Source organism: Watersipora subatra, chromosome 4 (assembly GCF_963576615.1).
Source record: "Watersipora subatra chromosome 4, tzWatSuba1.1, whole genome shotgun sequence".
NCBI lineage: Eukaryota > Metazoa > Bryozoa > Gymnolaemata > Cheilostomatida > Watersiporidae > Watersipora > Watersipora subatra.
Window position 1 is genome coordinate 38010822 of NC_088711.1, and position 17662 is coordinate 38028483.

A 17662-nucleotide genomic window follows, 5' to 3' on the forward strand; every position below is an offset into this window, starting at 1 on the left:
TTTCAACCCTAAATTGCTGGGTCTTTCGAATCTAGGCCTTAACTTGGAGGCCCCGTGTACCACACTGACAATGTGGGCACGTTAAAGATCCACCTCTGTCCTTCGCACATTGGACAAGTAAAATGACTACCTGGCTCTGTCAGACTGGATGTGTTGCAAAATGTATCCCTTCAGGTTAATCTGACAGTTCCAGAAGAAGCCCTTGATGAGCGTTAGGACCAACCAAGGTAGCTTATAAAAACCTAGTCCTGGAGGTGTGTTTCTCTACTAGAGAACACTACCAAGCATTGTCGCTACATAACAGAAGCATACCATCATTATTTATTATTATTTTATTGATGTAACCAACTAAATAAATGAACCTGATTGTATATATTGTCTCTATAAGTAATATTATATTATTAAAAGCTTAAAGGTTGACTTGCAACAAAATTCATATTACAGTTATTTGGTATCAAAAGATTCACCAAATCTTACTCTGCTGTGTTGTAGGTGCAAAATATGTGGAAATGTGATTACAACCTCCTAAAAACTCAAAAACGAACAGTTGATCGTAGCCATCACAAAACCGCTGTAGATAGGAATCAGTTTATTCCTCTGACGTAGTCATTACATTTGGTTATTGTTTTGTCACGTGATGTTCTCACGTAAATTGAAAGGCCAATAAAAGGCTCAATATAAAACTTCTCGCAGCACTGGTTTATGACAAACACTTCGGGTTTTACTAAAGACCCCGTATCAAATATAGATGCTCGCTACTTTACAGTTTTGTTTCGGCTTGGTCTAATCGTCTAGTCGTAATCTGATCATGGGACCCATCCTTTGCGAATAATTTCTGCAGCATTTTTTGATTATCACAGGTGACCAACAGGCTCGTCATGTTTATCTGACAATGATATAGACTCCTTCGAGCTAAGGTTAAAAAATTAAACAAATTTTTACGGTAGATTTTGAGATGTCAGTGCTGAAAGTGACAGCATTACAACGATGATAAAATAGACGCGTAAAAACAATAGACATAGTTTTATTGAATGCGTGAAATACATTTGTGAAAATATTTTGACAAATGAGGTTGCATGAAAGTGTAAACAGAAGCCATCTTATCCCAACTACGTCCCATTTGAGCCGTTTTGAAAAGAGGTTCTAATCTATGGCGGTTTAGTGATGGCTGCGATTAACTGTTCGTTTTTGAGCTTTTAGGAGCTTGTAATCACATTTCCACATATTTTACACCTACAACACAGCAGAGTAAGGCATGGTGAATCTTTTGATATCAAATAACTGTAATGTGAATATTGTTGCAAGTCAACATTTAACTTGTTAGCTAGCTGCAGTCAAAAACAACGACAGACAACTCCAAATCCTGCAGTAGAATAAGATGTGATGGGATGCGCACAACCACTCTTACAATAGTAATACAATTTTTTTATAGCCATAATCTGTCTTGCTTGGCATTTATCAGAACTCACAAAATATTAAAAAAGTTTGGGATAGAGAGTATAAAAGACTGCTGGCGCTAGCAACAAAAAGTTGATGTCCTTCAGAGCAGCAGACTTACTGATGTAGCAGGAGTTGTCATCTCCCAGAATGAAAAGAGCGATGGAATAAATATTTGAAAAACCAAATATTGTAACGAGAGCATAAACTTGAAAAGCAAACGAGTCAGTGAGGATCTGTGAAAATAAATAAATTACGTGAAGTTGTTGTCTGTTATATAACTAAGAACTAAAAAGTTATTATAACGTATTAAGGAAAAGTTGGTCAGTCATTTACTCTGTTTAGTTACACTAGCTAAAAAGTTGATTATGTAATTCTTGAGTACATGGATTTAGGAGAGTACAAGTTTAGTAGCGCGACTGTAACAAGCTTGTTAAGTCAAGCGTACCATCTGAATATATGTAGGTTCTGCTTCTTTTCTGCTGTAATTAACAGCCCAATTTATTCAGATGATATGAAAAATTCAACAGACGCAGTCTATATGTTTAAAAGTAGCTAATGTGGCAATTGATGCTTTTTTGCTATGATGCTGTCAGATCCCTTGTGCAGTAATACTTCAACTTACGAGTGCTCCAACATACAAGAAACTTGAGATACGAGCCAGCTTTTAAGCAAGTGTTAGCACTAACATACGAGCCATGTTTGAGATACGAGCACGTGAGTCACTTGCCAAGTATGCCGAAGGTGTTTTATGAGAACAGCATCACTCTGTATTTTTCAACTGCTCAGGTTATACTTTTGTATCGTGTTTTTTTTTGGCGCGATTTTCAGTGCAGAATTATGTGAATTAAAAGTACTGTACGTTGACCGAAAGTTTGCCAGTAAAATGAAAAATAATGCAAAGAAAAAGCGAATGATAACAGTTGATATTAAACGGGAAATTATTGAAAAATATGCGAAATATATATGCGTGATTGAGCTAGCTCAGCAATTTGACAGAAATACATCCACAATTATCAAACAGAAGGATAATATTCAGGGCATTTAGTTCGCAAAAGGACTAACGATAGTTTATAAACGGCACAGCGATCTTCACGACCGCTGATGGAGAGACTGCTCAGACATTGGATAAAAGATAAACAATTGGCCAGTGACAGCGTTCTGAAACAATGCCATGTGAAAAGGCCGGGTGCTATCTATCAAAACTATAAAAATAGACATTCGGACAAGTTGGCTAGTAGTCGCGCATTAACTCTTTGTGACGACACTTGTGTTCATCCTAATCGCAACATGTTGAAAGGGCGACAAAGGCAAACGTCCTTAGATAGGTTTATCTTAAAACGGCCGGCTGGTCGTGAAAGCGAAACAAAGGAAAAATTAGCTAACCAGCGAGAAACTTCAAACTATGAACGCTGAAGAAATTTTAATTACGTTAAGTTGAAAATGAAAGTTGGCTTTTAGATTTGCTTCTAAGTTTGTCTGTTAAGACATTGATAAAATCCAGATTTATCAAAGTCAACTGTCGTAATGAAGGATAACTTATATCTCCCTCCCTGGCAAATGCTAGCGTTAGCTGCTATTGTATGTATTTAATTTTACATTTTAATTAATCACATTTCCTTGCATTATTTTTTATTTGTTGCTTTTTGAAAGCATGTGGTAAGTTAGGACAAAAACCAACATGTTCTTTCTGTTACAATATCTTGTTTTGAGTGTTTTATTTGCATTTTTTAGAGTATGGAAACCAATCAATATATATTCAATTGTTCTATATATAAATAAATCAATATATATTCAATTGTTCTATATATAAATAAATTGCACCAACATGCGAGCAAATTAACATACGAGCTTAGTCTCGGAACGCATTAAGCTCGTAAGTTGAAGTATGACTGTAGTTTACAATGTCACAGTCTAAACGTAAAAAGTAAAAATATTCTTAGGGACTTGCTGTTAGTGCTTGTTGGATGGAAACAACAGAGTAGTTCATGTGAACGTGTTTGTACCTGTTTAATATTTACTACAATAAAAGCCATTTCCGTCTGTCTGTCCGTCTGTCCATCCGTATGTTTCTTCAAAGTCATGCCAAAAGCGTTAAAAAACAAGTTGCACCGCACAGGAATCAAACCGGTATTCAGATTTCTGAATACGGGTTTGATTGAATAATTATGCACATAGTTATTACACATGTCAATCTCTCATGGCTCACTAGACCACCAGTGTCTTAGTGTCTTAGTCTATATATATAGAAATCTCAGTGTTTGTCTTTTAGTTAAACCCTGTGTCCAATTAAAGCAATTAAAATCTAGCAATGACAAATCCACACGGCACTGGATTTGATCTCAGGACCTCCAGATCTAGCAGCGGCGAACTTAACCATTAAGCCACACGGAAAGCAATAGATCAATTGGCCGACAATAGTCATTACATCAATTAAAGATACGCTTATAGCGCTTGCTGGGGGTTAATAACTAGCACTGTTCCTCATATTGATTGTTTAGCTGGCCCAAAATGCAAGTATTGTTTTAATAAAGATCTAGCTTTCTAGGTAGGTTACTTATATTCATTAGGTAATTATTCTACTACCAGTGCTGGTCTTTACTTTAATAAGCCCTTGTCTGTCCTACCCATCTGTCTGATAAGACAGTAAGATATTGGGAGAACGATTACATCACACGGGATTCGAACCTAGACGATCAGTTTGAAAGCTTGAAATGGAACCATCTATACTACCCAACCATCATGTCATACATATAGTTACTACTACTAACGATTTTTTACGGGGCACTAGACTGCCAGAGTATTAGCTAACAGAATGCACCACTAAAAGCCTTAACTATCTTTTATACAAATTATACATGTTGACATCACTCTTTGATATTGGAATGGTATGAATAGGCAGCAATGCTGGCAATCTAAAGATGGCAGCTGAACAAAATCATATTTTATAGCCTCACCAAAAAATAAGAGATAATCAAAGTTCTGTTTACCTTTGAGTTATTGCTTGAGTGCACAGACAAACTAAACTGCATTACAGCAACTGTGTAGAACTTGTGTTTAACTCTTTGAAGCCGAGGCCTGACATAATTGGGGAGTTGTTTTCTCATTAGTTCCTATATTTGCATAGTTTTGTGTAACTTTTTCTACTTTCTGTTTAGCTAAGATTATGAAAATTTTGTTACTTTAGTTTTCAGTGTAACTCCAAAATTTCAAAATGATTAAACAACTAATTAAACAATAAAATTAAACTAATTAAACTGATTAAACAACTAATTCTCGGGATATTGGTAAAATGCTGACAGCATTTCAAGCTGATCGAGAAATGAGAAATGGCTGCAGACAGGGCATTAGTTTCTAATGAGACAGTGACACTGACTAAAGTTCTTGTTAATGAAGAAATAGACAAAGCTAGAAAGCTTTTTATCATCAACAACACAAGCTAGTTGTTTGTAAAAAAAAAGATACACCCTCTATCAGATTGGGTGTAGCCTACTGCAATAATTATGTTTTCTCGGTTATCTCTAAAACATAAAATTTTTAAAAGGTTGTAAAATAAGCACCGCTCTCCAGATTTTATTTCTGTTTTTTTTTTGCACTGATTGCTACAAGCTTCAAACTTCAAAATATTATTCAGTTCAAAAGGAATTGAGTTGTTCTAAGTACTTTCACAGTTGATGAAAGTTGTTAACCCTGTCTAGGATTAGAGGACCTGCTTGTGTTGACAAGCAATAACAAGTGTTGACAAGCAATAACAAGTGTTGACGCTGACAAGGCTTTAAAGACTTAAAATAAAACTTGATCAACTCGCAGGAAAGACAAAGAAACACAAACATTAGTTAATTAAAAAGTTAATTTGGCTCTCAGAGAATTTACAAAAATCAACTGCTCAAATGTACTTTTCATTGTAATACCTTTTAGACTCCTATTAACTGATTCTATTCAGTTTAGATGCAACTATTATTGCTATTACTATTACTACTACTATTTTAATGAATGTCTTTTGAACAATTTTAATTTTAGAAATTTTATTATACAAAGCTATTTTGATTATTTTGTTTGTATACGTTATATCATGAAAAACTAATAAAAACATATTTTATGGCTTGCTAAGGATTTTTATTTACCCAGATATGATGTACCGGTTCTTGTCTCGAGGAAAATAATTTTAAGCAAAACAACCGATAGGTATTTTTAGCCCTACAATGTACACAGGTTTTTAAATAGGAACCAATAGCAGATTTGTTAATCCAAGTTTTAATTTTATGGCGTTATATCAATTTTTCTAGAGGTTTAAAGAAAGATGGATATTCTATGTACTATGTTTATGTACTATGTCTATGTACTATGTAACAAAGTGTAAAACTATGGCACAAATGAAAGACTTGTTTTTTTGCATCTGAATTTTTAGATGGAGTGCTTATAAAACATTGATTTGAAATGAAATATTTAAGACTTTTTTGACAATTTAATCAATTTTCATACGTATTATTTTTATAATGATGTAGTTGATTTACTGGCTGGTATTAGTAGTTTACTGCAGTAAAGAAAGCGCATAGGACGACACATATTTGAGGTTAATGTGGCTAAAAGGAATTTTTTGCTGTCTGAAAATTGATTGAAATCAAAACATCCTTTTGAGTACATTCATGAATATATTGACAGACATATTTTTAAATATATCCTGTTTGTATGAAATATACCCTTATAAATGTAAAGATTTTAATGAAACTGGTTGGGACTGAATTTAATGAGCTGGCATTTTGCCATTTTTCTAAATGAAAACACCATTACTGTTCATTTTAATAATTTGGTTTGCATTTTACGACACATTATTAAAATACTCTTGTTTTAACTTAAGCACATAAAAACTCAATTTAGTAAAGAAACCTTGGAAAATTGAAAAAAGATGACAGCTTTGGTATTGAATACCAGTCTTTTATTACAGCTGTAAATAAAACATTTAGATTAGCTTTACAATTTTACTAAACTCTTTGTGTGTTTGCGTTTGATGAACAGTCATAATCAATGAGCCCAACCATAAAAAACTAGGTCCAGTCAAATTTTATTTGTCTTCAAAACCAAAATATTCGGCAAAAAGTGCATTGTTATTGTCATCACCAAAAGTTGTATTTGACAGCACTTCAAATGTTACTAGAACTTCACTTATATTTTTATCTGGTTTAGGTCAAAAAAATATTTGTTGCAGCTGTTACAACATTAAGAAAATTCACTATCATGTCATCATAGTTAGCTGGCATTTTCCGTGCAATTGATTTTTTTTGTTCTTCTCAACTCTTGCAGCAAGTCCGTAAACAGGAAAACTCCAGATTAGTTCGCCACATAACTGTAACAGCGATACTTGGTATTTGTCCTTGCGATATGTTGTTTATGGTGCGCAAGTGTGACTTATCCATAGTGCAAAGATTTTCCTTTCATTCTAACAATCTGAATCAAAGGAATTAAGCATTGTAGGAAAATTGCTCTTACTCGTTTTCAAGCATGTTCAGTCTCCTAAATTTTTAAATGTTACTATTCTTTCTTTTTTAATTGTAACCAAATAAGCCAAATAAACTGATAACTAAATATGTATTATCCGCCCTAAGAGTCACGAGAGAACGCAACTCTATGACATTATCCAAACTGATAACGGGAGCACACAACTGACACTTAACCCACAAAATCTTCCGATTACTGTCGGAAGCGATCGTACACATCCGAAAGTGACTGTCATGGCGGCTAAATAATAAATGCCGTTTTTCTTTGATAAACGTTGCAAAAAGTGAAGGTTCAATGATTTGCTTTTGCCAAAGTGTAGTGCGATAGAGAGCATGGTGGAACCTGAGCCAAAAGTTGAGCCTAGTACTCCAGTTGCATCTCAAGAAATACCTAATGCGTTCAGTCAATGTGCTAATTGCTCAATATCTTACCAAGGGTCCTCCAATCCGGTGGAGAGTGTTTTACTCGTTTGCCTTCATTCGTTTTGTAGAAAATGTATTAATGAAGGGTGTCTACGTTCTGAAAAAGGGGATTCTAGTAAGTAATGAAATACTATTCATGTAAGAGTATTTTAGACGTCGAGACATTAAAACTAAAATAATAAACAATTAAAACAAAGAAATCACGTACTAGAAAGAATAATTTTGTATATCGGTTGTTTTGATGCTTTTGAATTTTTGATTTTACACTGTTGATCTGTGTGGTTCGGTAAGCTATGCGAACGACTACAAGTTATACTAGCGTTATATTTGTCTATTTTAGATTTGGTCACATGTTGTAAGTGTAAATGTAACAGCAATCGGGCAGATTGTGGGATTAATCTCTTGGCAGATGTGGCAAGAGAGAGTAAAAACACAATAAAATGTTCATCTTGCAATGATCAAACATCGGCTACTTCAACGTGCACGATATGTAAAGACATGCTCTGTGATGCGTGTGTCTCGGCTCACAAAAGAGTGAAATTGACAAGAGAACATCCAATAGTAGCGTTAACCAATTCAACCGATCTGCCAAATGGTGCCTCTACAACTATCAGAGGCAACAAACGTTATTCGTGTGCTAAGCATGCATCCGAAAAGCTACAGCTGTTCTGTGAGCCATGTAATAAAGTGACTTGCACAAAATGCCATGAAATAGCCGGAGACCATTACAATCATCCCAGCTCTGACATCAACCAAGCCGCTGCCTCTTTTAGAAATAACCTTCGGCGCCAGCTGGTAAACCTACAGGAGAAGGTATGTTCAAAACCCATAATTTTAGATCTAGGAAGGCAACCTATTAATGTGGACACACCATTCTATGAGAACATTAAAGATAATCATTAACTTTTTAACTACTGTCAAGTTTAATGCTGGCCTCTGATGCTTAATGTTGATGTTGAACTGGGTTTGCTGAATCCCCTAACTCTTACGCTACGGAAAGCCTTTATAACAGCTCGCCTTGGTGCTCATAAAAAAACTTCATCATGGGTCACTGAGTTGACTTATACACCCAGAATTTTGCTACAATAAATTTAGGATATTGAGTTATGATATTAACTATGATATTGACATCATTTCGCTAAAAAAATTAGAAAGATATTTTTCCTTTTTCCTCAGAATTCATAGTTACCGAAATGTATTTCTGTTAGTGAGCTTCTTTAACATTTGGCCTCAGACATTTCTGATAATTCTATTTTTGTATTAGAGAATGGTCAAACTGCGAAAACAATATCATTTTGCTTTTGCAACCGCTTTCACCAAACAAAAAACTTGAACATGACTCTTATTTTTCAAATGCATTTCCTGTACAGAATTTGCTGCTGATGCAAAAATTTTTAGAATAAAGCTCTATGACAGAAACTTTAACTTTTACAGCTGTATGCCAGCAAAATATTTTCTGTGCAAATTAATTCTGTTGGAACAAGCAAAAAATTCCATTGCAAAAGAGTTAAGCGTGCAGACATTTGACAAGTATTTTTTTCTGCAAAACTAAATAATTGTGCGCATTTTCATCTAAACAAAACAGATAATACAAATTTTCCATTAAATGAAAATATTTATGAGTTTATTGAAATGGGTCAATCCTACATATCTCCAAATAGTTACCTTTTATGCGTTGTAATTTAGTGCCTGGCATGCATCTAACAAAGTAGTTTTTATATTAAATTATTTTTATGTATTAATGGGCAAAGTATATCTCATGGCAATGGCTGTGTGTCAACATTCTGTTTGAGAGTTTTTTATCATCTACCTGATGCAACCTGTATCGACTTGTCAGACTCTTGTACACTCAATAGACTTACCTCTGAATCTCTGCGCATTGAATGCATAATATTGTGTTTGTTGCGCACCTAGGACAAGACGGTCTCAAAGGCTCTCGGGGTTGTCATGGAAAAAATGGGGGACATAGATAGTGCCGAAAGCAAGGCCCTGGCTGAAGTAAAGGAGTACTATAACACCTGCATGGAAGCTGTTAGGAACAGGATGAATGGCCTAGGTGAGTAGTTAATCTTCTTTGTCTATTATTTTTTATATGGGAAATTGAAAACAAGTTCACTGGCTCTGAACATCCTTTGGTACTCCAAAACCTAAACTGATAAGCTTTGTAATAACCTGCCATAATTTCTGCTATAATTTGAGAACATATATTTCAGTTTTGCACGCATGCTCTCACCAAATTCTGGTTATCAACACCCTCGCGGATATCTAATTGTCATCCACATTTTGTGAATGATTGCAATGGTAACTCTAAAACAACTACAGTCATATCTCGACATACGAGTGCCCCAACATACGAGTGCTCCAACATACGAGTGCCCCAACATACTAGTGCCCCAACATACTAGTGCCCCAACATACTAGTGCCCCAACATACAAGTGCCCCAACATACGAGTGCCCCAACATATGAGTGCCCCAACATATGAGTGCCCCAACATATGAGTGATCCAACATACAAGAGCCCCAACATATGAGTGCCTCAACATACAAGTGCTCCAACATACGGGTGCCCCAACATACAAATGCCCCAATATATGAGTGCCCCAACATGCGAGTGCTCCAACATACGAGTGCCCCAACATACGCGTGCTCCAACGTACAAGTGCCCCAACATACGAGTGTCCCAACATACGAGTGCCCCGACATACTAGTGCCCCAACATACTAGTGCCCCAACATATGAGCGCCCCAACATAGGAGTGCCCCAACATATGAGTGCCACAACATATGAGTGCCCCAACATATGAGTGCCCCAACAAATGAGAAAATCCAGACACGAGCGGCATTTCGAGCAAGTTTCTTCTTTGAGATACGAGTAATCTTTGAGATACGAGCAGGTTCTCAATGGCTACTATATTACCAAGTATGAGAACAGCATCCCTCCATCTTTCACCACGAATCCGTTTGAAAAAGTTTTTAAAAGGTTTGCTGAAAGTTCACCAAACCGGAAACAGATAATTTTTAATAAAAAGATTAAGACAACAAAATTAAAAGAAGTTTAATAAAAGTTTAAAAGTTAGCTTCGGGTGTGTGTTTAGTAAGGTAAATTCATTTAAGTTAAATTTAAAGTTTTTGTTACGCAGCGTCACAAAAGTTCAGCGTACCGAACACATTGCTGTCAAGTTTCTCTCAAACTGCCGTTAGCTGCTACGCCTGTGGTGAAGGTAAAAACTTGGCAGTAGTTTACATAATGTTACATATCATTGCAGATTTTAACAACTAAATAGGTATTTGTTGCTTTGTTAGTCTATGTACTGAATTGCGACAGTTAAAACTTGTTTTTCCATCGTAATATCCTGATTTTTGTGGTTTTCTCAAAGTATGGTAGTGGATTAATATGTACCGTGAAACTCGGATAACTCTAACTTCAAGGGACCGAGCAAAAGTGTTCAAGTTATTAGAGCGTTCAAGTTATCAGGACAGTCATAAGTGCACGTGTTTATCAGTAGATACATTTACATATACAAACTATATATAAATCAAAAGCATAGATTGCTTGTTGCAAGTTAGAGGGTCTCTCATGTGAAGTTTTAAATATTTTTAATCAGAAGGTATAGATATTTTTCTATCACTTGAGATTTGTTTGTTGTTTTAGGTGATCTGACTGCCAGGTCGTTCTCAGATTAACCCTTTTGCAGGTGGTGCGACATTAATGTCGTTTTGCGATATCGATCCTGGTGGGTGGTGCGACATTAATGTCGATATCGTACGAACTACGTATTAAGACTTACTACTGGTCTGTGTTCATTTTTCTATTCAATTAAATACGTTATAAAGTAAAAGAACACATGTGACGACTTGAATAACTACATTTTAGACATGTATCTTTTCATTTCAACTTGTTTTGGGGCGATCGTTATCAAACGTCTTTCAATATTTTTTTTTACTCAGTAAGATACTAAGCCTTTTTCCTCGAATCAAATTTTATGCTTTTATGTGAACAAAAAGACTCGCTATTGGTCTGTGTTCATTTTTTTTATCAAATTAAATACTTTTAGAGTAAAAGAACACATGTGAGGACTTGAATAACTACATTTTAGACATGTATCGTTTCATTTCAACACGTTTTGGGCGATCGTTATCAATACCGATATGTTATTTTACTCAGTAAGATACTAAGCCTTTTTCCCCCGAAATGATTTTTATGCTTTACAATCGTCGTCGATGCCCTTTGTGCTTTTTTTACTTAGTGAGATCCAAGGACTGATCTTTTGAGAACACAAAAAACATTTTTAAAATCATAGCTTCATCTTCCCAACGACCTGCTAGATCAACTCGAAGGGCCCAGTTTGTTTTGGCAGATTCTATAGTTGATGACTCAGACAATGACTCAAATTCTTCTGATGTCAATCTAATGGACTTTGATATAAGTGATGAGTCTAGTGATGACGATGCTTCTGTTGTTGGGCCAAGGGATGGGGGAGGAGATGCAATCAGTAATGATGGGGTTTGGACTGTAATTAGAAACCTTAGCAATGACAAATGCCCCAATGTCAATGATTTTACCAGTCCCATTGTAGTTCAAGTGTGGTTTTACTTGTAAAATGCTTTATTTGTAATATAAATACAGAATATGTTTTATTCAACAATATAACATTATCGCAACAACAATCAAATTTTTCAATTTTCTTAAAAATTTACATGTGTAAGGGTAGTTTAAATAGCTCATATAGGCACAAAGGGTGTAAAACTGTTTGTAATATGCCTTGTTATATGATACAAACTTATCATACAACCATAGTGTAGCAAAACAATATCATTTCAATAAGGATTCAAAATTTTCATTTTTTTTGAAAAATCAATTCACCCAGGACGATCTGAAATAGGCTCAAAAAATCACCTGCGAAAGGGTTAATTGGCAAAACTTGATCGCGGTTAAAACGCTCAGAAAAAATACATACGTATTTTTCTACCGAGCGTTTTAACCAAGATCAATTTTGCAGTAAGGCAGTTATTACAAAACTGCTTTACTATTAAAAACCCATTATCAATTTTGCCGATTTTACTTTAAATTTATCCGAATTTTACCTTGCTTTTCTTGCTATCGAAGGGTTATCGCTAAGCGGATGTTTGGTAAAATTTGATTTTTGCAAACCTTTAGAAAAGTCGTTAATGAAAATATTTTGCCGATGTTGGTAATAACGAGGCCTAAGAACTACTAAAAGTCGATGTTTATCTCTATGGCTTGGAATTAAGTGATATTCTAAAGCGATAGTAACAACCGTCTCGGTAGCCGTTTGGCAAAAAACTGTTTTGAGTTAACGGAGTTTCGGTCGAGTTATCTAAAGCTATTTATCATTTTGTGGGAACGGACCAAACAAATACGTTGAGTTAACCGTGTTTTCGAGTTATCCGAGGGCGAGTTATCCGAGTTTCACTTTATTTAGTTATTCTATATAGGAACTATTTCATTGAGGTCTGAGAACATTGACATACGAGCTCAGGCCCAGAATGCATCAAGCTTGTATGTCTAGGTATGACTATTTTAAAACATCCTAAATCTTTACTTCATAAAAACAGGTTAAACTTTTTGTTGTTAAAAAATCAAATTATTTTCATTTAAATCCATCTTTTATGTCTATAATATTTTTGATAAATATTATTTTTCTTTCATTTTTGTTCATGTAAATTGTCTTTGTATTTCATCGCACATCAGGATGCTGGTGAATCAACTTTTCACAGTTGATGATTTTTATGTTTTCATCAAATTTTTATATTTCTTGCATTCATCAGTCATATAATATTGTAATGTGCAAACTATTTGTAAATTAGTGGAGTAGAGCTACTAGCAGTTTCACACAAAATGCGAACTAGAGCCAAAGACATAAAAAGTACTATAAAATATTTAATCACACTCTTCCTTGATGTGATCAATACTGCTGATCATATAAGATATAAGTACATATATAAGAGATATAAGTACCAGCTTGCCAGTTTTTAGTTTTTTTTAGTACTTAGCCAGTTTCTTGTTTTTGAATGAGTGAAACCAAAAGCAGAGAATACTCATTCAACTCGTGCACTTGAGCTGATTGCAGTAATGAGTTTCACGTCATAATGTCATTTATTAAACAGAGTAGTGATGGAAAACTACTAGTTACAGTTGCCACCTCAATATTTATCCTGTTTTGAGGTTTACTAAATAAACTCATAAGTCATAACTTCAAAGGTCCTTTTGTAGCATCGTACTACGCATGCAGTCAGTTATCTCCATCACACTTGCTAGCTCATGAGATAAGTCTTTACAGATTTGTTACAAACACATCACAAGTTAGTTTTTCAAAAAATACTTGCTTTTGCAAAATTATGAAAAAATTGAAGTCAGGATTTTTTTCGCGAACAAAACACAGAAACTGATTTTTCCCAAAAAATCACAATTGTCTCGTGCTAACCCTGCATAAAAATGTTCAGATCAGTTTAATGCTATTTCTTGTGTAATTTTGATAGGTTGCAATTTCCAGATCATATTTGGGCCGTGCATCTGTGATATTGTTTAGATAGCGCAGGTCTCTCGATAAACATGTTTTCAATAAACTTTTTGTCTCTAGAGACAACCTTCCGAATGGTTTTAAAACCGCCATAGAATGGTACCGTTAAGTTGTACCATAAACCTATACCTTTTGAGTCTACCTCTACCTACTGAGATTACAATTTACAGAACAGTTGCGTTCAGTTAGTTTTACCAAAACCATCTCTTTGTTTTTTTTCTCAAGTATATATTACCATTGTAAAGTGTCAACTAGAACAAACTATCCTAGCTTTCCTCAAGTCTTGATACCGCCATTTGATGCATGTCTCTGTTCTGCATATATACAGGGAGTGAAATAAGGAAACTGGCAGCTAGTAAACGAGGAATCCTGGAGAAGATGAAAGAAGACGTGGGGCACTTGCAGTCACGCCTTGACGAGACTTCTCGAGCTGTCGATCACGCTGCTAATTGTGGAGACCCAATAGCATTGTTGTCAGTGCGAAAGGGTATGGCTCACCACATGGCCACCCTACTCAAGCTCAAGTGCCAAGTGCCCAACCCGAGTCACAGACTTAACATACAGGTAGGTGCTGTTATGTTAAGGGGTTACTAAAGGGATCGTTGCAACCAGAAATCACAGTTAGTGATCGCATGAGTCTGAACTGAACTCAAAAGATTGACATCATTTCACCTATCATTTCACCTATCATTTCATCTTATTATTTTATTATCCTATCGATAATAAAATAATAAGATCTTATTATTAGATAATATTTTTTCCTATTGTATTATCGGGTGATTCTATTTGCTGTGTTCTGAATCAATAAAGTGAATGTTGGATTCGCTAATAAAAGACTGACCAATCAAACACTAGGTTAGAGGGTGCATAACTGAACTGAATATAAAACAAACTACTGACATCTGGTTTCAAGCTTGGACTGCTGCAAGCCGACTTCGAAAACTGAGCTTCTGCTGCTTTATGGACAACCATTATTTAAAAACTATGTTGATTCTATAAATTTTCTGCAAAAAATTTTACAAGTTTTTCTTGTCACCAAATACAGTAGGCGCTCCTACAACGTAAATAAACCGTTCTAGGAACGTTTACGTTATAGGGAATTTAAGTTATAACAGTAAAATACATGTAAATTGCCTAATCCGTTTCTAGATCTTTCCAAACTCACCCCTTTGGCCATGCCAAAAGGTAAAACTTGACGTAAGTTTTTTATATGTTGGCTGTACCGTGACTGCAGTATTCTTGATTTGCATCGACAACTCTTTTCCTTTTTATGATCGATCTCACTGGTTTTACAGACCATGATTGCGGTAATTTTATGACAAGTTGATGGGAACTGCACATTTTTGACGTTCATTTGCAACAATTTGCCTATTTTTTCTAAACATAAAAGTCTATTCTGCAAAGTAAAACTAATAACAAATATTTTGTACGTCTACAATAAGGCAAAAGGCATTTTACTATAACAAGCGATACTACCTGTTCGTCGTCTCTCTGTGTCCAGGTGTCAAGGTTAGGTTGAAAGACAACTATCTATGATACTACAACTCGTGACATTCAGATTGATAGATCGACGCTGTAACACCTGCACCAATTGATCGCCTTTATTTATGAGCAGTTGTGCAGCTATCTTAATCTCTGTTTTGTCGACACATTTGACAATTTATTACGACGAATTAGAATGTCGCAAAATTTATATACATGTATAATAGATATAACACTACATGCACGTCATTTTTTCTTCCGCAAGTGCGGCCAGATAAACTAACAGTCAAATCGATTTTGAAAACCTGTCTGACTTAACACTTTATGTTATATGGAATTTTTTTATGTAGTACGAAGCAAAAACTTTGCATAATTTTATGTTATCTAGAATGTAGGTTATAGGAGGTATACGTTATATGAGCATCTACTGTCAAGGCTTCATAGGACATATCTAAGATTTTGTTAGTTGTGAGATAAAGAGTTAACTTTCGCAGTTCACGAGGCAGTATGGAGTTAAAGATAGCAGGCAGCAGATTATTTGAGATAGCAGGGAGTTGCAGACTTTGCTCGGGACAATGGGAAGGTTGAAGGTGTTAGTTGAGTTTATGACAATAAAGGGCCGTGGAGAGCAGGTGGCTGGCTATGTTTAACTTACCGTAAAACCTTTTATTGTACGCCACTTTTATTTAAATGCCACTTTTATGTGAAAGCCGCTTCTAATAGAATGCCAATATAGAAGGGTTGAAAAACACAGTGCCACCCTTTAATTAAGCGCCACCTCTATTTACCGCCACTTCAACTTAACATTCTCTGATCTTTACGACCCCAAATAGAAAGTGATCAGTAGAAAACTGTCCACAAATTGGTACTAATAATAACTCGGTTACATCGATAACTATTGATTATTTCATTGTTGAAGTGGTTGCCATAGTTTCGTGACGGTGTACCTGAGAAGATCGATCGTTACAATCATCAGAAGTACACTTTTATTCGAAGTCACCAAGGTCTAAATCCGATCCATTGTTTTTAGACTCGTCCTTAATGTGATTTCCAGTTTTACCTAAAGACTTTAAAGCATTTGGATTAATGACGAGAATACTCTTTAGGGAGACCGTACGACGTGATAGGCATTGCCATTGTTATGGCGTACTGAAGTCCGTTTTGTAACTTCAAATCTTCATGGCTTTTTCTTTGAAACTGACACCATCGGAATAATTAATAACTATATGACTAATATTTTTTACTCAAAGTAGTTCCTTGTTCAACTCGGTCGGATATTTCAACACTATAAAAAAGGTTTGGCAAAAATGCTGAGGCCATTGACATTAGTGTCATTCCGCCTGAAGGAGAGTGCAACATATACATGTAGGTGACATTAGCATTGCCTCGCCCGTAAAAAGGTTAACTTTATATATCAGAAAATTTCACGAGCTATTTGAAAAATACAGCGCCACCGTCTGTTTAAACATCACCTCTAATAAAATACCACTTTAGAGTAAGGGCTGAAAAATAGAGCGTATTGACGTCCAAATGGAGGTTTTACGGTAGCAGGAGAATACAGGTGGCAGACAGTGCTTGAGACAGTAGGAAGAGTAGATGGCTATATGTCTAGATATGGTAAGGAGGTGGCATGCTGCACTTTGAGCAATAAAAATATGCAAATGACAGGTCGTAAGCAGTACATAAGTGATAAGAAAGTGTAAATGGCTGGTGACAGGCCATATAACTGCATTGGTTTCTATCCCAATCTATCATCTCACATTAAATTTCACTTATAATTCTAAAAATCGATTCAAATTCAATGGTTTCAAGTGACATGCTATTTGTTCGATATCTCTGTGATTATGCTAGTGAAGCTAGGCGGAACCTTAAAGCTGTTTTCAACTAAAATAACTGCTACCAAGTTTTCCCCAAGTATGTTCTAGACAGGTTATGGATGCTCAAATCATTGCACACTTTAGCCAAGTATTGTACATGAAATAATTCTGTACCATGCGCTCTAATCGGTATTTTCACATGAAACTAGCTTTTTGCAAAGATCATAGTGTTAGCACTTGATGTGCACCGGCCTTTAGCTGCACTCACCTGCTAAATGTTGTCAGCCAGTTTGTTAGGGTCAGATGTAGACCTTCAGTTTAACCGCACTCTGCATTACAATGGTGTCTAGGTGTTTTTTTTTCTGGCACTTGCTAACAAATACAACAAAACATTGAAATAAAATGACATTTAAATTTAGTGAAATTGCTGCTATTGCTGCCTGTGCACTAGCTGATAATATTTAAT

At 35.4% G+C, this 17662-nt stretch overlaps 1 protein-coding gene across 2 annotated transcripts in view; it reads left to right on the top strand.

The window, feature by feature from the left end:
• The first annotated feature begins 7169 nt into the window (after positions 1-7169).
• The window catches only part of LOC137393279 (E3 ubiquitin-protein ligase TRIM33-like), a 38689-nt gene continuing 28196 nt past the window's right edge, over positions 7170-17662 (top strand). For both annotated transcript variants that reach the window (XM_068079761.1, XM_068079762.1), the window contains exons 1-4: positions 7170-7470; positions 7696-8168; positions 9270-9411; positions 14226-14461. In XM_068079761.1, coding sequence (XP_067935862.1) covers positions 7266-7470; positions 7696-8168; positions 9270-9411; positions 14226-14461 — 1056 coding nt within the window. In that variant the 5' untranslated portion in view covers positions 7170-7265. The remainder of the gene's footprint in view (positions 7471-7695; positions 8169-9269; positions 9412-14225; positions 14462-17662) is intronic.